General features: G+C 49.7%; 1 protein-coding gene across 5 annotated transcripts in view; it reads left to right on the forward strand.

The window, feature by feature from the left end:
- Positions 1-21,665, forward strand: part of Tet3 (tet methylcytosine dioxygenase 3) — a 94,481-nt gene that overhangs the window by 64,812 nt on the left and 8,004 nt on the right. For all 5 annotated transcript variants that reach the window (XM_021664754.2, XM_060383467.1, XM_021664756.2 and 2 more), the window contains 7 exons: positions 5,619-5,709; positions 11,785-11,878; positions 14,908-15,116; positions 15,950-16,100; positions 18,394-18,483; positions 18,895-19,032; positions 21,289-21,625. In XM_021664754.2, coding sequence (XP_021520429.1) covers positions 5,619-5,709; positions 11,785-11,878; positions 14,908-15,116; positions 15,950-16,100; positions 18,394-18,483; positions 18,895-19,032; positions 21,289-21,625 — 1,110 coding nt within the window. The remainder of the gene's footprint in view (positions 1-5,618; positions 5,710-11,784; positions 11,879-14,907; positions 15,117-15,949; positions 16,101-18,393; positions 18,484-18,894; positions 19,033-21,288; positions 21,626-21,665) is intronic.

Here is a 21,665-nt window from a genome sequence, read left to right on the forward strand (position 1 = left end):
TTAGAAGAGAAGCGAAGGGGGGTGCCGTTGTCCACAGGAAAGCACTTAAGGACCAAGGGCCTGTGCGGTTGTGCGGCAGGAGGCCGAGCGTAGGGCTGTGCTGAGATGGTGGGGCAGTGTTGCTGTGGCCACTGTGGTGAAATGTGCTCTGCCTGGCGTCCTCAGCAGGAAGAGCCGTGAGCAGACCTCCGTGTGGGGAATGTCCCTGTGGTATGGAAAGGGAGACAGGCCTAGAGGCTGGAGAGCCACCAGAAGCCTCTGCTCCTTGACTAAGGGGTGAGACTGAACTCCGTGTAAGCCTGCCATCACCATGGTACTAGCATTGGTAATGACCCGTGTATACCTTCATGCTTACACATGTACAGATATGTAACACACAGATGTGTATGTTATGTGTGACATTGGAAACATGCCCCCCCACAAAAATACCTGAAAGTGATTTTCTGTACATGAGACTAATTCCAGCTGCGTACTAGGCCAACAGGGTTCAGTGATAGTCAGTCCTTGGTGGTGGGACTGCAGGTTACCTCTGCAGAATTTCCCGTCACAAACAATGGTACAGGAACATTTGTGTCCCTTCCCCCATTCCCATCTGTTTCCCCACCCTAACCCCTGACCTTCGGTTAAGATGACTCTCTGTATAGCCCAGGATGGCCTGGAACTTGCTGTGTAGCCCAAGCTGGCCTCAAACTCAGGGAGCATTTTCCTCATTCTCCTGAGTGCTGAGATGACAGACACGTGCAGTCACACGGGGCTCGTGTCCACATGCAAACACAACCAACTTCCTGAACATAAGTTCTTCAAAACTGGGCCAGAGCAGTCTTGTTCTAGCACGTGGCTGTGTTACGCCATTTGCTTCCTGGGCACTGCCTGGGCAGAGGCTTTGACAAGCGACCCGTGGAAAAGGAGAGGACTGCTGAAGCTGCTCGCACCTCTCTAAGGAGCGTCCCCGCCCCCTTCTCTTTTCCATTTAGTCACTGCCCTTCCTGAGCTGTGGGAGAGCTTACTGTATTGAGGAAATTAGTGTGTTGTTACAGATCCTTCTCCCTGGTATGAATGCTTTTCTTCAGTTTGACTTCTGGTTGTGATTATTGTAAGGGTCCCTCTAGTTAAGTTGATCAGGGTCTTTCCTTTTAAGTCGGTGGTTAGTGGATTTTATGTCATGTTTTGAGATATTTCCTACTCTGTGATTACTTGAATAATCTTCTGGTTTTTTTTTTTTTTTTTTTTTTTTTAGCACTTAGGTAATGTTTTAAAAGTCTATTATAAGGTGTGTATGTGTGTGTGTTTGTATGTATCTGCCCTCGGATGCCACAGAGGGCATCGGATAACCTAGAGCTAGAATTACAGGCAGTTGTAAGGGTACTGGGGGTGGGGGTGAACTCCAGCCCTCTGGAAAAGAGCAGCAAGTGCTCTTAAACTCTGGGCCATTTTCAACTTTGTTTTATTTTATTTTTTTTCTGGAGGGGAGGAATCGAGAGCAGTGGGAGGTGGCTTTACACTTCTGTGTATCAAATAATTTTACCCAGTTGTTCCAAAATCAAGCATTGAAAATTTCATCTCTTCCTGGTGTGAAATGCCATGAGGGTAGCTTGTGTGGGTCACGTGTCTGTCCAGCAGGAACAACCGCTTTTTAAAGGGAGTAACTGTGTGTGTCTTATATCTATCGTAAAACAGAACATAACGTTCTATACAAAGTGAATATGGACTTAGCTTATACTTTTTTTTATTGTATTTATTTTATGCAAATGAGCTTTTGCCTGAATCTATGTCTGGAAGCCACATTCGTGTTTGGTGCCCATGGATGCCAGAAGAGAGCATCAGATATCCTAGAACTGGAGTTACAGATGGCTATGATCCTGCCTATGGGTGCTGGGAACTGAACTCAGGTCCTCTGGAAGAGCAGCAAGTGCTTTTAACCACTGAGCCATCTCTCCAGCCCCCTAGACTCTTAACAGTTTTCCATTATAAAATTGTGGCTTTTTGACTCACAGGACAGCTTGTAAAGTCTTCATTTACAGTTCCATGAAAATGTATAAAATGAATGCCCACATCACCACCATATACTTCAAGATCTAGGCCATGCCTGGCCCCTCGGCTCCTTTGTTCCCCTCCCATCCTTTTCCCATTCCTGAACCCCAGGAAACCATTGTCTTGCTTTTCTTTTGAAAATGGCATTTTCTGAAGGTCAGAATCCATTGTTCGAGTGTCCTGCCTCATTTTGCCACCTCTGTGTGGATTTCTAAGCAGCATGGTTTAGCCACATGTAGCTTTGGGTATTTACATGGAGTCTGGTTTTGCTGGTTCAGTCTTGGGCTTCGGTCCCTCACCATGGTCTTGTGGTAGTAGGCTGTGGTGCTCCGATTGTAGGTGCTCACTTGATGTCCCAGCTGTTTGACTATTATGTTTTATTTATCCATTCCACTGTTGCTGGGTTTCAAGTATATGTTAGCCAGTGTGTGCTGTTACAGCCTAACCACACACTGGACAGCTTAAGCAAGCATTCTCACAGCTTGTCAGCTGAAAACTCCAAGGTTGATGCGCTCAAAGAGCCGGGAACTGGGGCATAGACTCTTCTCTGATGTAACTTCACCTAGTCCAGAGCAGGGAGCAAGCAGAATAATTCAGCCTTCTGTGTAGGTGTGGATGTGATCATGTGTATGTGTGTGGAGACCAGAAGTCAACCTCCAATAACTTCTTGGTTGTTCCCACCTTTTTTTTTTTTTTTTTTTTTTTTTTTTTGAGACAAGGTTCTTCAGTGAACCTGGAGCTCATCAGTTTGGCTAGGCTGGCTGGCCAGTGAGCACGCACGCACACACACACACCACATACCATCCCAGCTCCCTAAGTTGTGGTTATAGACACTAGTTGCCATCCCCAACTGTTTCATGGTTACTGGGAGCTCACAACTCATGTTTGCATAACTCCTTACCCACCGAGCCGCCTCTCCAGACTGTGTCTCTTGGAAGGATTGTGCAAAGAGAGAGCAAGAACACAGGCATGTAGATGCTCTCTGGGTAGAATTATAGCCAGCAGTGCTCAGTATGGATGTCAGCAACTCTACCCTGATCCCCTGCATAAGAGATCTTAACTACTAAGCCATCTCTTCAGCCTGAAGGCTCACTTTCATGGCCTAGTTACTTCTTGGAAACCTCACTTCTTGACATCATCACACTGGGGTTCAGACTTGAGCTTACACCGTTGGGCACAGCCCTTCTAACCTTGCACATTGCTTCCACTTTAACACTGCTAAGAATACTGTGAAAATTCTTTCATACATGTTTTGATGTGTGTGACCACAATTTCTTATGAAATCAGATAACACATGATGGCTTGCAGTAACATTTTACTCTAAAGTTTGTGTGTGTGTGTGTGTGTCACTGGAGGTCAGAGCACAATTTGTAGGAGCTGTTTTCCTTTTACCCCATGGGTTCCAGGGATCAAACTCAGGTTAGCAGGTCACTGAGCTATTTCACTGGCCCCAGGTTTTACTTGTTTAAAGAAGAACAACAAACTTTCTTTTTTTGTAATTAATCATTAGTAATTATTAATCTCATGCACCTTAACATACTCCCATGTTAATTGTCTTTTGTACTCACCTACTTTTGAGAGTGAGAGACTAATGTTGGCACGCTACTCACGGGACTCCCAAATCCTCCTCAGTGGGCTCCATCTGTTTCCTTCCTCTGTTGCGCATAGCTATCTCCTTTGACAGGAGCCCAGCATAACCACCTTACGTATGTGTGGCTCTCAGTCTGCCTGTCCTTTGCAGTATCCATTCAGAACACCTGTCCAAAGTGGTTATTGCTCTTGGAGTCTGATTCTTTCACTTTGAAGATTTCATTTAAACTCATTTAAAAGGCTACATGAGTCAACAGTTCATTTTATTCTCGCAGACAAACCTCAAACAGCACGGAATTCGCCATTTCAAAGTTAGTGATGTGTACACACGTCGTGCAACCAGTTCTGGCTCTGAAATACTTTCACTGCCCCAGATGACACCCTGTGTCGGTTAAGCTCCACTCCCTGTCTCTTTCCCTTTCAGCCACCACTCTCTCTGTTGCTACACATTTATCTTTGGGGAAATTTGCATGAATGTCATCATATCGATAGTGTGGGGTCCTTCTGGCTTCTGTCACTTAACAGTGTTCTCAGGCCTCATGAATGCATGCATCAGTACTTTGTTTCTATTTATTTTTAAATTTTTATTACTTTTGGTTTGGTTTGGTTTGGTTTTGGTTTTTTGAGACAGGGTTTATCTGTGTAGCCTTGGCTGTCCCGGACTCACTTTGTAGACCAGGCTGGGCTCGACCTCACAGAGATCAGCCTGCCTCTGCCTCCCTAGTGCTGGGATTAAAGGGATGCACCACTACTGCCCAGCTTCTTATTACTTGTTATGATGAGAAATGTGCAGTTGCAAAGGTCAGAACTTGCTGGGGTCAATTCTTTCTTTCTACTATGTAGGTCCCGGGATGAACTCAAGTCTCTAGGCTTAATGACAAGCACATTGACCCACTGAACCAAATTGCCAGCCCCAATTCCTGTTTTCTTTTTTAACCATGGTAAAATATATCTAACAGAAAGTTGCCGTGTAATCATGTGTAATTGTGCATGCAGTTAGGGTCTAAGCACATGTTCTGTATTCTTCTCGCACCTTTGTCTGTTTCCAAACCTTTTCTGCCACCTTAAACAACCCCCCTGTGCGCGTAAGCAGTAGCTGCCACTTGCACTCTTCTCAGCACTGGATAACCTCGTTTGTGCCCTGTCTGCCTCTTCTAGATAATTCATTTAGCTGAATTCTTAATAGATTTGTAGTTTTGCTCTGAGACAGGGTCTCTTGTAGCCTGGGATATTTGCTATGTAGCCAAGGCTGTCCTTGAACTCCTGATCCTCCCAATTACTGGGGTTCCAGGCATGCATCCGTGTCCTTGCTGTGTCTGGTGTGTTTCACTAAGGTTTGTCCATGTGACAGCAGTCTCAGAACTTCATCCCTGCTTGTCCTGAGGGCACAGACCTGTAACTCACCTACTCGGGAGCCTGAAGCAGGAGGGTTTCAACTGCAAATCTAGCCAGGGTAACTTAGCAATACACTGTCTTAACATTTTCTTTAAGGGGCCTGGGACCAATACCTCAGTGGCGGAGTTTTTGTATAGTACATTTAAGGTCTTCATCCAGAACTGCATGCAGGAACTTCCTCCTTCCTGGGGCCGAGTGACGCTCTCTTGATGGCTTTGGAGGCACCACACTTAATTTACTGCCTTGTCTGTTAATGGATACTTGTATTTGGAGGTGCTGCTGCTGTGAACCCTGGAGTTTGGATCCCTTCTGTGGCGGTGCTGGGGTAGCTGGCTGACTCTAGGTTGATTGGCTGACGGTGAGCTGAATTCCAAATGGCTAGACCACGGTCTTGACAACACTTGTTTTATCAGATTCCTAAAGTTTACCATTTGGTGGGTGTGTTTTGCGAATTTAATTTTATTGTGTATTTCCTCATAGGGGTTGAACACAGTTCGTACAGCAGTTGGGAACATGCTTGTTAACTTTCTGTTAGTGGTTTGCCTTTCTGAATTAGTGTTGCCTAATTGTCTCAATAATGCTTGCTCTTGGTATTTCTGCAGAACAAATAGTGGAGAAAGATGAAGGCCCATATTACACTCACCTGGGATCTGGCCCCACAGTAGCCTCTATCCGGGAGCTCATGGAGGAGCGGTGAGTGACGCTGACATGAGGGAGAGTGGGGCGTGATGGTGGAATGTGGATGCCGAGCACCTGAGTCCATAGGGTGGTGCCAGAGGGCACCGGGGAGAAACCCCACATCTGGATGGCAGCAGCTTCAATTCAGGAACCTCACACCGTGTCCTGGGTTTCATTCCGTCTGTAGGTCTGCCCTCCATGTGCCCCACCCCTTCTCTTGCTCCCCAAAACAGCTCTATTGAAGAAACACTGCTGTGTGGCTCTGTTGTGAGGACTTAGTTTCCCACAGCCTGATTTCCTTGGATAACTTTTCTATAGTGTTGCTTAACACGCGCCTCATGTCCTCGATGTCCCGCAAAAGGACTGAGCTCACGTGTTCTGTTGGCATCAGGGGGGTTTCTTGATTTCCCACCCCCATGGAAACTATGTCGTAAGTGGGGTCTGCCCTGATTTTCTTTTCCTGATTTTCTGGATTCTTCTTGCATATTTATTCAAGGAGTACTGAAAAGACTCTGGGTACTTGGGGTCAGGGTACATGTTGCTACAAAAGTGGGTCAGTTCTTTTTAGGTCACTTTAAGACTGAGTTGAGTTATGGGTTATGGCTTCTTCTTTTTTTTTTTTTTTTTTTTTTTTGTTGTTGTTGTTGAAGGTATCATGAGTTTACCAATTCAGTACTGAATTGGAGTGTGGCTTTTGTTTGTATTTTGGTTTGTTTGTTTTATTTTGCAAGACATGGTTTGAAAAATTCCAGGCTGTCTTGGAATTTAGTCTGTAGACCAGGCTGGCCTTGAACTCTGAGATCTGCCTGCCTCTATTTTTTTTTTTTTTTTTTTTTGTGGGGTTATTTAACAGCTCCTTTTTTTTTTTTAATCTTTTTTAAAGTTGTTCACATAAAGACTTTTTATAGGGTTTTTGTTGTTGTTTTGTTTTAAGACAGGTTTTCTTAATGTCTCCCTGGCTGTCCTAGAACTCCCTATGTAGGCCAGGCTGTCTTCAAACTCAGTGCTCCATCTGCCTTTGCTTTCTGAGTGCTGAGATTAAAGGCATGTGCCACCATTCCTGGCTCACAAAAGAGCTTTTAAGGTCTGCACAGGCTACAGCAGGTGGTAGTGCTGAGCTGCTGTCTTTTTGAGTGTGGTGTAGCTCTGCGGCTAAGCTCGCAGATGCTGTAGCTAGCAGGTCCCAGCCTGATCCTGTACTCACTGCTGAGTCCCCTTGGGGCAGTCATGTGACTCAGTTTTCTTATCTAGGAAGCAGAGATGCACAAGGATACAGTGTAGGAGTGCTGTGGACATGGACTGAGCTGGCATGGAAGCTGAAGTGTTTGTTGCGATGCTCAGGAGAGGGTGGACAGTCTTTGCCCTGGGTGCACTGCTGTTTTCAAAACCAGCCCTTAGGATGTTCAGTAAAACAAAAGCAGGGGTGCTCTGCGTTTGTTTGTGCATATGCATACCGTTTCATGGAGGCTCAGTGGCTTAGGTTCTGCAAACATGGGAGGCGGTCTTCTGTGTCAAGGGGAGCTGGGCTAAGCCTGTCAGTGCAGCAGGGAACAGGATGGAGACTGTATCTGCTGTAAGCTGAGCTGGATGGAGGTCACTGATCTGCACCAATCATTCTTCATTCCCCAAGCCATCTGGAAACGTTTCTATGCAAAATAACCATCAGAAAGGCCATTTGATCAAAGACCCACTCTAATGCAGTCCTGATTTAAAGGGCCCCGCCTGAGCTGAGGAAAAGAGACTTAGATTCCTGTGTGTTTGTATGTCCTTGCTGTGGGCCTCCTTGCGTGCCTGCCACAGTTTGCAGACTGCACCAGGCCACATTTGGATGATGACTTTTATTGCTGGATTTTGTTTTGTTTTGTTGGGGTGAGGTTAGTTTGTTTGAGACCGTTTTGGACAGCCCAGGCAGACCAGACTTCACTGTGTATCTGACACTGGCCCTGATCGCCCAGTCCCCCACCTCCACCTCTCAGGTGCTGGGGTGAGCCGGCACTCCAGGCTCGCCAGTGCTTTTGGTAAGGGAGTGCAGTGCTGTGCTCGCTCAGGGTTGAGCTGGGAGAGTGGGATTTTGGTTTTAGTTTGATTTGGTTGTACTCTTTTGGGCAGAGATGTTAAAATTTTTATATAAGATTCCCAGACAGCTCTCAAAGTAACTTTTAATTTTAGTAGAGTATCTCATGAAACAAGGATTTGGAGGGAGCTGTGGTGTTGAGATTGTAGTCTTTCCCTCCCTGCCTTAAAAATAACAGCCAACTATAGACTCTTCAGAAACGGATCCAAGGAAGGGACCCCCACCCCCAGATCTGGGAATGCTTGCTTTTTCCTCAGCAGGGACCCCATGAGTCATGGAGCAGGTTGTGCCTCCATCTTCATATTGCTGCCAATGAGTTGCGAGCCAGGGCCCACCCACCCCACCCCGGGAGGACTGTGAGGGCTCACCTTTGTGAGTCTGTCTGCTCAGGTGCCCCTGATTCTTGCTGACATGACCCTTTGGAATTTGGTTTTTCATATGACAAATTATTCCAGGCCCATCTCTCAAACACACAAAGCCTGTGGTCACATTTTGCATAGCAGCTGATCTCTTCCCTCTCTTTTCTGAGTTTATCTTATAGATGTCTTATTATTCTGGAACAAGGAGGGAAGCAGGTGGAGGATGAATTTCTCATGAGGGTGTTGTTTGTGGCTTGTCCCAGCTGACTTTGTCTGTGTGTCTCTCCGCTTTTTCTTCAGGGGACAACTGTATTGTTGGGTTTGACAAAGTCTGGGAGGGGCACTCACTGACATCAAGGAGGTTTTGATGGCTTTTGGCTGTAAGGTACAGATCTGGAGGAGGAAGCGGAGGTGAAAGCAGGTTCTAAAATGTCCCAGTGGGATTGTTTATCAGGTCCTGGTACTGATAGAGTTGGTTGTCAAGGTCCAGTCTGGGGGTGGCCCCCCACAGAGCCTTGGGTTCTGTCAAGGAAAGGGTTCTCTCTGCAGCCTGGCACTGCAGAACCTGCATTGCTCATGGTCCTTTCATTTGGGGGAGACTGATCTCATGCACATGCTAGAGCCAGCCCTGGGGAAGCCCGGGTTTAATGCTTCTCAAACTTGAGCAGGAGTCAAGGTGCTGAGGGACTAGGAAAGCACAGGCAGGGCACCTGCCCATTCCGAGTCCAGGTGGGACCTGAGACCTACCTACCTACCTACTGACTCCCAGTGAGACCTCCGCTGACAATCCTGGGCCAGCCTTTAAGAACCACAGGCCAAGTTGTTAGCTGTCCTCGAGAAGCTTCAGCCCGTCCTTGCAGACTCAGAATCTGGTAGTTTACACTCTTCATGAGAGGGCAGGAAGCGAGACATCTAAGGAGAAAGAACCAGTGCAGGAGTTGATCGTCAAGTTCTGTTCCTAGAGGTAAAGGGGCCGGCAAGATGGTTCAGTGGGTAAAGGCCCTTGCCCTCCAGCCTCAGTGTAATCTTAACCCCATGGTGAAAGCACTCTCCACGTTGCCCCCTGACCTGCACACATTCACATGGCATGCCCTTCTCCACCTCCCCAGAGGAACAAAGCATCTAGCTGGCTAAACAACTTGGCCCTTTCTTTGTACTCTCCGGTGCAAATTCTGAGGGGCTTTCTCAGAAGGACAGGACAGTGGGGAAGGAGCTGGTCAGAAAGCCAGCACCAGTGTCCTCAGCTCACCCTCCTGTGGGGAACACGATATCCCTCTCCGTGAGAGCTGTAGCAGCCTTATGCAAGGCCCTGACAAGAATCCCTAAACAGACCTAGGTCCCAGGCCTGCCCTTGGGGGCCGTGTCCTGATAAAGCCTGTTCAGCTGAGACTTGTCCAGGCACCAAACAAAAGCCACGCTGTCAGGTCCGGCTACAGAGGTGCTGAATGGTGTCTGCAAGGGCTTCCTATAAGGGACTGGCAGCCCTCAGCCTGCTAATGTGGTCAGAAGCACGTTTCCCCCCCACCCCACCTCCCTAAGATCTGAGCGAGATAGATAACTTACCTCAGTGTTGAAAAGAAACTCTGTTTCCTTTTCAAACAGGGAAATGCAACAAGGAAGCTTTTTTGAAAAAGACATCTAAGTGTTGGCAGGGCTTGCTGCATGCCTGTAATCCCAGCCCTCAGGAATCTAAGGACACGAGGACTGGGTTCCTAGGCCAGCCTAGGCTACATAGTGAAACTGTCTCAAAAATATGTATGTTGGAAAACCATCAGTACAGAGTGGGGAAAGCACTTTGTTAAAGGCAAGATATGTGTGTGTGTGTGTGTGTATACAGAGAAATTACAGACCAAGAGCAGATTAATGATACCAACTTCTGTACCACTGAGCTGTATCCAACACCAATGCTGTTGCTGGGTTGGTTCTGGGGTCTAATGATTCATTGCAGTGGCACAGATAAGATGAAAAATGGGGTGTCTTAAAGCTGCTGCCCTTGGGATAGCATTATGTCTTATTAAATGGCTCACTTAAATGTCATGATCAAACTGAACTCACTATGGAATAAAAGGATATTTTTATTTAGTCTTTTTAGAGACTGAGCTGGGTTCTTGCTAGCTGGTTCATCTTGGAGCTCAAGATGGTTTAGCAGAGTGCTTGCTTGCAATCACAAGGACCAGAGTTTGGAGCTCTGCACCCACAGAGCAAACCGTCCAGCCTACAAATGCCTGTAATTCCAGCTCAAGGGCTTCCATATTCTCACAGGGGTGCAACTCATACAGACACCTTCATACATAGAGTAAATCAATCTTTTAAAAAAATATCATGTTCGTAGACCAAAGGAAAAAATGCTTAGTTGTCTGTCTCCTTAGATGTTAAAAAGGCTTTGCCTAAGTTAATTGAGGAATGCCTAGTTAAAGGTCCTAGATCCTAAAGGGAGATCCTCAGCACACTCTTCAAAGGAAAGAAGTCTGTGTCCCGTACTGAGAGATGGCTGGAAACTCCCTCAGTAAAGCCCAGAGTGAGCAGAGCTGCCCATAGCCTGTCAGGAACTCAGTAACGGGAGGCTGGAAGCGCGCACAGGCCAGGATGGCAAATGGCCCTGTGTGCAGGAGATTTTGAAAAGTTACCAAAAAGAAGATGGCAGCTCGGGGTGGTGGTGCATCCAATTAACCCCAGCACTCAGGGAGGCAGAGCAGGTGGATCGCTGTGTGTTCAAGGCCAGCCTGGTCTACAAAGTTAGTCCAGGACTGCCAGAGCTACACAGAGAAACCCTGTCTTGAAAAACCAAACCATAACAAAACAATACCAACCCCAAAATAAACGAACAAAAAGATGGCTTTAATACTGTTAAGAAGTCTGCTGAGTTCCTCCTTCATGCTTGGCACACTTTAAGTAATGCATATATACTACCAAGCCAGGGAGGTAGGGCTGTCCCTACCATCCCCATGTCCGATTTACATATGAGAAGACTCAGGCCTAGACAGCTCTGTAACTTGGCCACACTTACGTAGCTAGACAGTGGCTGCCTGATCATTGGCAGCCTTGCCCTATGTCTTTGTGTGATACATGTTCATGGTCATAGTTGTGTCCATAAACATGGTGTGGTGGACTATATGACATTTGTCTTTGTCTTTTCCTGAGGCACAGCCTCCCAGGAAGAGCGCGTGTGCAGGGGTGGCCTTGTCCATTGTATGCCAGCATTTGTTTGGCGGGCACTCTCCTAACATCCTTGTATTCAGATGGGATGGTTATGAGAGATCAATAAGCTATGCATACACATTTTTTCCATTTGTATATTGAGTTTATAAGTAGTTAATCAGGGGTCCTTGGCCAGCAAGGCTGACTGAAAATATCTCTGGGTTCTTGTGACTTCATCAAGGGTCAGAAGTAGTCAGAGGCTGTTCTGCCTGTCTCTCTGCCTGAGGACAGAGACAGGCAAGATGGACAGGAACAGAGGAAAGGATGAGCCAAGGCTGGGAGCCTGGGTGTAAGATCCAAAGCCTATGAGCACAGAGCGGCTACAGCCTCAACTTTCCCCTTCTCTGTTTGCCCCACAGTAGCCAGAAGCCTGGGCTGAAGAACCCTGGGGCCCTCCCTCCTGACATTGCATGTTCTCTGGTGCTCGTTGTGCTGATGTGGCTTCTCTCTCCTCTCTAGGTATGGAGAAAAGGGAAAAGCTATCCGGATCGAGAAGGTCATCTACACGGGGAAGGAGGGAAAGAGCTCTCGAGGCTGTCCCATCGCCAAGTGGGTGAGTGTTGGCACACACGGCTAAGTGTGCTGAGCGTTCTTGTCCCCTGGGCCCAGCTTGCAGCCAGTGCAGCTGATCATCTCTGTCCTACTCACATGCCAGCACCAGGCATTCTGTGCTGTCAGAACTGTGTTAATCTTTACTGTGTGTGACCCCTGGGTAAAGACTGTAGATGTAGGAAGAGAGGGCCTGGGGATGCTGCTGGCCTAGCCCATTATTAGATACCCCATCCTCAGACCAAGGATTTTGGCTCCTCTTTTTATATGTGGCCAGGATCCTGGAAGCCAGGGAAAACACTGCTGGCTGACCTCCATGAGTCAAGCTGAGGGGGTGTGATGGCCAGGCTTGGTTCTTACCCACCTCTGAGCAGGGATCCTAGGCTCCTGGGCAGGGAGAATGTCACTCAGCCTTGACCTTCTGGCCCACTCACAGCTCTTGAAATTGTAGGTGTCTGCTGCTACAGAGCTGGCGGAGACTGAGCTGAGTTCTTGGTAGCTGGTTCATGTTCAGTGGCCTAGGCACCCTGGAGGAGAGGTCACAGAGACCTGGAGACAAAAGATTTAACCAAGAGACAGCTGTGATGCTACTGTTGCAGGAGTTGAGGGAGGGACTGGCTGAATGTTGAGGCTGGGTTAGCCTGGAACACAGACACGAACAGGGCCCCGAGCATTAAGTGGCCCAAGGAGGAAAAGCACTTCTGGTGAGGAGGGCCACAGGGGCAAGGGATGCAGGGATGTTTGTGTGGCTGACTCGGATGTCACCTGCTCACCCACCATCTTTCCCGGGCCCACCCCTTGCCTCCGCATCTCCGAGTTTAATAAAAATAACACACGTCTGAGCTTCAGTCACCACACACTCTTTCAGCACTTCCCAGCCATCGAGGTAGAGCTTTTCCCAGAAGAACCCGGTGCTTCTTAGAGACGCGCGAAGCTTGCTGCCGCCTCACCCAGGGGAGGTGGCCGTGGCAGGAAAAGGTCTAATGTGCAGGGGAGGCGCCTCTTCAGAGCACCCACCTGGAGAGTGACACCAGCCACAGGGAGACAATGAGCAGAGTTGGCCAGGGACCACTGTCATGTCAGCATCTGCAGACACATGTCAGTGCCCTGGCCAGGGGCCGTGCAACCCTTCAGAGAGTCTTGAAGCAGCAGTTGACCCAGTGTCTAGTTTGTGTGCTTCTGAGTTCCAAGACACAATTTCAAAAATGATAGTTGATTGTTGGCAGGACGTAGAGGATGACATCATTATGTCCCTGCCTTGGACCGAGACCTCATGGTCAGGGCTGCGTGTCGTTCAGCGTGCAGGATGTTCTGTTAATATTTGCAGGAGGTCATGAAACATGCTGCCACAAACAGAGCACCTTGAGAGCACTGCCAGTTGTCAGTTACAGTGCATACGAGTCTACGAGTGAGGTGCTTCTTAGGCAGGTTACAGAGACAAGGTGCAATGCCGAAGGACTGGGAATGGAGCTCAGTAACAGAGTGCTTGCCTCGGATGTACAAGACCCTAGATACAATTCTTGGCCCAATCAAAAGGACAACAGCAACAAAACAAAGTGTGGGGTTGGCAAGCTGGCTCAGTGGGCAGAGGCACTTGCACACAGGCCTGGTGGTCCCGTCCCTAGATCTTACTAGGTGATGCGGGGCAGAAGTGGCTCCTAGAAGTTATCCTTTGACCTGCGTGGGCATGCCCAGACACGCTAAATAAAGGGTGAAAAAGAAAATTTTAATTAACAAAAGTGACCTCAGAGGTCGGGGCGCGTCAGAGCTCAGGGAGCTGGAGCATGCTGTCCCATGAGTGAAGTCTCAGCCTATGGGAGTAGGAGTGGTGTGCCAGTGGTTCTCAACCTGTGGGTCCTGAGCCTTTTGGGGGTCAAGTATCAGTTACCCCTGCATATCGCACATTTACATTACAGATTAGTAACAGCAAAATAAGTTATGCAGCAGCAACAAAACATTGATCTTGTGGTTGGGGTCACCACAGCATGAGGAACCGTGTTAAAGGACACAGTTAGGAAGGCTGAGAACCAGTTCCCCAGAACGCGTGGCAGCTGCGAAGCCTGGCAAATGAGCCGACAGCCGCCAAGATACATGCCAGACACGGCAGCTTTAGGTTATGCTTATTTTACCGTAGTAACAAAAAGCGGGGAACCTGTGGCTTTAAAGGGGGAGATGGCTCGGACGTTGAAAGCTCTGCTGCTCTGGTGGGGGCTCCAGCTGCTCCCACGGGGCTCACAAAATCTCGGGAAGCACAAAATCACCTCGCAGATACATACACAGAAGTATTCAAGTGAAGAAAATCTTAAAGTTTTTGGCCAAGTGCAGTGCCTTTAACCCCGGCGCTGGGGAGGCAGAGGCAGGCAGATCTCTGTGTTTTCAAGGTCTGCATGGTCTACACAGTAAGTTCAGGACCTGCCAGGACTACATAGGAAGATTCTGTCTGAGAGGAAGGGCAGGATGATAGGATTTGCAAAGATCTCGTTTCCCTTTTGTTCCTACAAACTGAGAAGCTAGCTGTGCTGGGTTGGAAAAGCTCAAGTACACTGGGTTGGGACCCCCTGTCCGGTTAAGCAGAGCTAGGCTTCCCAGCTTTCAGGGAGCAGATGTCCCCACTGATGCCCAGCTTTGCGTCAGGCCCCTTTCCACAGCTGGGTGGCCGGGAGACCACCTCTGTCTGCAGCCCAGGTCCTTCTCTGACCTCCACACCCACACAGCCGTGTGGCGCATTTTGGAGGAGCCTGACTGTTTCCGCAGTGTTCTGCTCTGCCTGTGAACACACAGATGTGCGGCGCTTTTCTGCATACTCCCTGGGACATCGTAACAGTCTCACTATGTCCGGCCCACAATTTCATTTGTTTGTTGGTCACAAACGCCTTAGACTTCATCGTGTTTATTTTTTATTTTGCTGTTTCTTCTTCCCTGACGGCACTGTCCTAAAGCCCCATAACTCCAGGTCTGTGGGGTGGTGGGGGCGTGCACCGCGCAGAGCTGTGCACCCCTGCAGGATCATAGCTCAGTCCCGTGTCTCTGCAGGTGATCCGAAGACACACACTGGAGGAGAAGCTGCTGTGCCTGGTGCGGCATCGAGCAGGCCACCACTGTCAGAACGCAGTGATTGTCATCTTGATCCTGGCCTGGGAGGGCATCCCTCGCAGCCTTGGGGACACCCTCTACCAGGAGCTCACCGACACCCTCCGGAAGTATGGGAACCCTACCAGCCGGAGATGCGGCCTCAATGATGAGTATGTGTTGGCATGGCAGTGGTGGGGGATGCGGCCACGGGATCCTGGGTAATGGGTAGCAAGCACTGGGATGCCGGGCAACCCTGAGCTCCAGCTTTGCTGTTCAGCCCCAGATCAACATTGACCTGTCTTTATTGGATTTTCCTATCCCTTCATTGAGATGCATTTAGTCTCAGTAAATTTACCCTTTAGGTATATAGTTTAGAGGGTTTTGTTTTATTTTTGTTGAGACAAGATCTTACTATTGTAGCCTTCGCTGGTTTGGAACTAGCTATGTAGATCAGGGTAGCCTCAAAGTCGGGGAGATCTGCCTTCTTCTGCCTCCAGACTGACTTCTGGGTTTAAAGGCATTCTCTACCAACCCCAGAAGTTTGGAGGATTTTGATAAATATCTGTAGTCATGTTGCCTAGTCAAAATTGAGAACAGGGGTCTGTGGGATGGCTAGTGGGGAGAGGTGATTACCTGACCACCTGAGTTCATGGTAGGAGAGAGTAATTCCTGAAGTTGATGCCCACATGTGCAAGCATGCAGAACCCCTGTACCCTTCAGCTACAGCCCTTCCCCTAGCCCTCAACAATGTGTCTTTCCTGTCCCTTTAAGTTTGCCTCTGCAGGAATGTCCCTAATAGACTCATACATTGTGTAGCCTTCTGGACAGGCATGCTTTCCTAAGCAGGAGCGTTCAGAGGATAACCGTGCTGGGAAACTTGGAGTTGTGGGATGGAAAGAAGACTGCTTGTCACTAGTGGATGCCAGTCCTCTGCAGGGACTGGCAGGGACAGTGTTAACAAAGAGACCACATCTGCATGCCTGGCCTGTGTTGTACCTTGCAGCCGGACCTGCGCCTGCCAAGGCAAAGACCCCAACACCTGCGGTGCCTCCTTCTCCTTTGGCTGTTCCTGGAGCATGTACTTCAACGGCTGCAAGTATGCTCGGAGCAAAACACCACGCAAGTTCCGCCTCACGGGGGACAATCCCAAAGAGGTGAGGAAAGTGTTTTGGGGCATACACCCTTCCCCACCTGCATCCTTAACAGCTCTGCAAAGGTAGGATTGGCATGCTACAGCACAAATACGCAGAAAGCGTATCTTGCTTGACCTGGGTTTTTTGGTAGCCTCACCCTGCTGAGAAAGAGCAGGTGGCGGGAAAACTGAGGACTGCTAGCTACATCCTCAGACTCTTGCCACGTACACAGCAGCTTTAAAGGACTTATTCTGAATGCTTCCATTGCAAAAGCAGATATTTCATCTGCATTTGATCCGGTTGTTTCTTCATGGGACATGTTTTGGGGTGTAGGGATAGAGGAGGAAGGGCTTGGTGAGGTATCCCTTTCTCCCCCGGGGCTGGGCAGACATTGGGGCCGTCTAGGCCCTCTCCGTCCCGGGGCTGGGAGCCTGTCCTGGTGCTCTGGGTGCTGGTGCACACGTACAGGGTTATGAAGAGGCCTCATCTCCATGGCCTCTCACCCTGGTTTCCCTTCCAGGACCTCTCTTTTATCCCTGTCACAATACAACAAGGCCCTCTGGGCCTGGACTGCAGCCTCCACCAAGGGTGTAGCATCTATGAATGCCAGCTGAGGCCATTTCTCCCTTGCCATGTTTTCTGTGCTCCATGCTGCAATGGCCAGAGCAGAATGGACACACTGGCTTTTCACCTCTGCTCCCTTCCTTCCTGCTTGGGCCCCTAGTGGGTGTGGTCAGGGGACTGGTCTCTCCGCTGGGGTTCAGGCTTCCTGGGCACACTGATGCCAGTCTGGCCTTCCGGAACTCAAATTTCTGAGTACTGGAAGGGTTTCCCACTCTGCTGAGGACAGGGCCATCCACGGGGCCACCACTTCTGTGCACCATAGCCCATGTAAACATCTTTGTGGGTTTGTTCTCCGTAAGTAAAATGGACCATTTTCAGGGATTAGAAAGATGGTGAAGAGCACTGGCTGCTCTTCCAAATGACCTGAGTTCATGCCCAGCACCAGGGTGCCAATGCCCTCTTCTGGCTTCTGCAGACACCTGTGCATACACACATGCCATAAATACACATATAAAAATCTTTTTTCCAAATTCAGTTTTTTCATCAAAAAACCTTTAGATGATTTTTTAAGCATAAAGTCCTCTTATTTGATAGCTCTTTGTCAGCTAGGATCCCCTCCTCCTGAAGCAGCAGATGTGGCTGCCTCAATGGGTTGAAGAGCTCCAGGGCCTAAGACTTGCCAGCAATAAAAAGACGCAATGGCTTACTTTCTCCAGGAGCCATCCCCGGTTCTGTCAGTCGCCATGTCCTGAGCACTTGCTGTGTGCTGGGTTCATGTGTGTCTCAGTTATCCCAGGACCACCCATTTGCCCAGGCAGCGTTGCCTACTCTGCAGTGACTTGCTCAGACCTAGCAGGAGTTCACGGGGAAGGAGGCAGGGCCTCTCCCCGGGCCTGTGCTTCCCCAGCTCGGGAGCCTTGCCTTGAAGCCGTGCTACTTTGGCCTGCCTGAGCTGGCGGCAGCCCCCAGACAGCCGTCAGAGCGGTGGCCAGGCCCGACACGGTGCCATGCGGGTTGCAGTGACTGCTGACTGAGCCCTGCTCCCAGCTTCTCTCCATGCGAGGTGCTCGCCGCTGAGCCCTTCTTCGTCAGTGTTCCGTGTTTATGCTCATGCCTCAAGCCCCTACAGGCCTGCGTAAAGCCAGAGGCAACAGGCATGCTGCTCCACCGCTTGCTGTAAGCTGTGCTGGAACTTCTTGATGCTGCTGCAGACAAGGCATGCTCTCTAGTACAGGAACCACTTGGAGCCACTGAGAGACCTAGTTTGTCACTAACTTGCATTTCAGAAAGCTGGAGCAGCCAGGGCTTTGGATTTGTCTTGACACCTGGCTAGCAACGGGCTCCGGGCCAAGCCGACTGTAAATCTGCCCTGCAGGCCAGACAGTTTCTACCTTCTCTAACGTGGGAACAGATCCACACCTCCTGAAAGACCCCACCCACGGCAGCGCACCTGTGACCATTGTATTCAGCTCTGAAAGCAAGGGCCCGCTGTCCTGTCCTGGACGGGAATGTGTGTGACTGACAGTAGCTTAGCCGTGAGGGTGACTGCACCTTCCAGCCCTGGCTCTTCCTGGTGAGCCTCAGTGTCCCCAGCTTTGAAACAGACACAACAGAGGAGCACTGAAACCCTGCAGATACTTGGCTTCCTGCCTTTCCGGTGGTACCCAGCAATGGTTCTGGTGGGGCTCGTTTCTGGCAGGAGTTTGCCGACGAATGCAGTTCTGAATATACCTAACTGTTCTCTCTGCAGGAGGAGGTGCTCCGGAACAGCTTCCAGGACCTGGCCACTGAAGTTGCACCCCTATACAAGCGACTGGCCCCCCAGGCCTATCAGAACCAGGTACTAGAGCCAGGTTCTTTCTTCACCACATGCCATTGCTCCCCGATGTTGGACAGTGGGAGTGCGGCCCTTTGTATTCGTAAAGGGCTCAGCCTCGAGTCTCCTGGAGCCATTGTGTGCCTCGATGAGATGCTGTGCTTCTCCGGTCTGTCCTCAGTTCCCATCCTCCTCCCTGGTAATCCTCTGGTGCCTCTAGCTTAGCTTCCTGCACAGAGGCTTGAGTTCCTGTCTGCCTGGGCAAGCATGCCTGAGCTATCCAAGGAGAGAGCCATTCCTTCAGGGCCTCTCACCTGGGAGACCTTTCTCCCACGGCCCAGATTCATGAGACAGCTGTGACCTTTAACCTGCTTCCCTCTAAGACCTGGATCCCTGTGCAGCCTCCTGAACAGCTGTTCTTGGCCATTCATACAGGTGACCAATGAGGATGTGGCGATCGACTGCCGCCTTGGACGGAAGGAAGGGCGGCCCTTCTCGGGGGTCACAGCCTGCATGGACTTCTGTGCCCACGCCCACAAGGACCAACATAACCTCTACAATGGGTGCACTGTGGTAAGAAAGCCTGGTCCAGTGGAGGGAGCCAACTAATGGCTTTGGGAGGCACAGGGAGGGGTGTGGAGCCCAACTAGGCAGTGTTACCTAGATGGCAGACTCCTGCCCTTCCTCACAGAAAAGCCTCACAGCAGAGACTACTAAGACCAGGTTTGCCTGCTAGGCTGCAGGACTTGAATAAAAAAAAAAAGGTTTAAAGAGCGTGAATGGGTCTGCAGAGGCATGCGTGTGTGGAAGAAGCAGGGGGGCAGTCAGGGCTGACTGAGGTGGAGACCCCTCAAGGGAATGCCTCCACCACTGTGCTTGCGTTTCAGCTGGGTCCGCTTCAGGCAGGACTGTGCGGGCTGGAGAGGCTATAGGGGAAGGCTGGGGGCTCAGACCTGAAATGCTAGAAAGGACAGGCTCTCCAAGATAAAGAAAACCAGGTGGTGGGCACTCGGGAATAGGAAGGGGCAAGGTCATGGGAGGTCATGTAACCTTTCAACTCACGCAGTCTTCACTAAAGGATTAACTATCAGTAGCAAAACTTTCTACAGGTTTTCATGTGTTAGAATTTGTACGTGTGTGTTGGCAAGTGGACTGTAGTTGTGTATATGCACATGTGCTTTCAAGTGTGCATGGAGGTCAAAGGTCAACCGTTGGCGTTCTATGAGTCGGTCTACCTTTGGGGGTTTTAGTGTTATTTTTTGGAACCTGGAGCTGTGTAATTAGGCTAGTCTGAATGGCCAGTAAGATGAGCCCCAGCCGTGCTTGACTTGTTTGGGTCCTAGGGGCTCGAACTCGGGTCCTCAGCTTGCACAGCAATAGCTTTATGCACTGAACCACTTGCCTCAACTCCTGAGTGTAAAAACTTCAGAGTCAGGGCTTGGAGAAATGGCCTAGCAGTCAGGAGCACTGCACCTCTTCCAGATGCCCTCAGTCTGTCTCTCGGCCAACCACCTGCAGCTTCAGGGAAGCTGAGGCCCTCTTGGCCTTTGTGACACACGGCATACATTCACACAGACACAAACACACAGTTCTGAAGAAACAAACCCTTTTAAGAGCCCTTGTCTGAAATCTTAATAGAGATAACGGCAGTCAGCATTTGGTGGCGTCCCTTCTGCTCCTGGGAGGGGTGGGGGGCGTGGCCACGCAAGCTGTATGGGGTCACAGTGCGTCTGCCTGCTGGCCTGTGGCACGCTTTTCTTCCTAGTTTCTAGTTACTCGGTAACTTGGGCTTTCTGTGTCCGCGGGTGTAGATTTATGTTGAAATGTGTTGCACCTTCATGTGTGGCTCTGATATCAGCTACTTAGCCAGTCCCCCCACAGACGCCGTCTGTATGCCATGAGGGATCCCTGCAGCTCTGTTCAAAATGGCTTCTTCTGGCGGTTCCAGGGAAAGCTGGCAGTTGCAAGCTTTAGTACTTGTTTCCTAAAACACAGGATCTTGTCTGCTGGATCAACAAGGTGTGCCTCTTACACACTAAAGGGACTGAGCATCTTCCTCTGTTTCTCTTCCTCTTTATTTCTTTTTGTATGTGAGTGCCCTATCTGCATACAGAGCCTGCACGCCATTATAAATGGTTCCCATTGCAAATGGCTGAGAGCTACCATATGGTTGCTGGGAATTGAACTTGGGACCTTTGGAAGAGCAGCTACTGCTGAGTCGTTTCTCCAGCCCCTCTTGCCTCTTAACTTCACCTTTGAGGGTATCCTGTTTATGTCCTTACTGTTTCCTTTTTAATCATAACTGCTGTCTTTGACATTTGTAAAGTTCCTTAGGTGTGTTAGGGACAGAGGCGGTTGCCATCATGTCTCACCCTTTGTTGTATTTGACCTTTGCTGGTTGTTTATCACGTGGGGTATTGGAGAAGGGAAGGCAAGGCTGAGGGCCAGTTGGACTTGGAATATAAGCAGGGGAAAGCAAAGTAAATGATATTAGAAGATTCATACACAATAAATACTTGCACTATGTTTTTTTAAAAGGTTTTAAAAAAATTGTGTATACTACCCTACCTAGTCCAAAAGTATTACACGCCAGCCCACGCGTGTGTAACTAATGCTTATAACTATTTTTCTGAGGTTTTTAATAAAGAGAGAAGTTACCTTAGAAGCAAAGGCGCTGAGTGGTGAGGGTTCAGGGAGAAGACGTGAGCCCGCTGATGGGCGCAGTGGCCATGAGGGTGTGATGGGACAGGGCGGGTGGCAGGCGGTAGGGCTGTGCGGGGGTGACCTGCATGTACTCCAACCCCATGTCTTCTCTCCCGTGTGGGGCAGGTCTGCACCCTGACCAAGGAAGACAATCGCTGCGTGGGCCAGATCCCCGAGGATGAGCAGCTGCACGTGCTGCCCCTGTACAAGATGGCCAGCACGGACGAGTTTGGCAGTGAGGAGAACCAGAATGCCAAGGTGAGCAGCGGGGCCATCCAGGTGCTCACAGCATTCCCTAGAGAGGTCCGGCGTCTGCCCGAGCCTGCCAAGTCTTGCCGCCAGCGGCAGCTGGAAGCCAGGAAGGCAGCAGCCGAGAAGAAAAAGCTACAGAAGGAGAAGCTGAGCACACCGGAGAAGATCAAGCAGGAAGCCCTGGAGCTGGCTGGCATCACCACTGACCCAGGTAAGCAAGGGGCCCCCCGGCACAGGGATGGAAGGGCCCT

This window comes from Meriones unguiculatus, chromosome 5 (genome assembly GCF_030254825.1).
Source record: "Meriones unguiculatus strain TT.TT164.6M chromosome 5, Bangor_MerUng_6.1, whole genome shotgun sequence".
NCBI classification, from domain to species: domain Eukaryota; kingdom Metazoa; phylum Chordata; class Mammalia; order Rodentia; family Muridae; genus Meriones; species Meriones unguiculatus.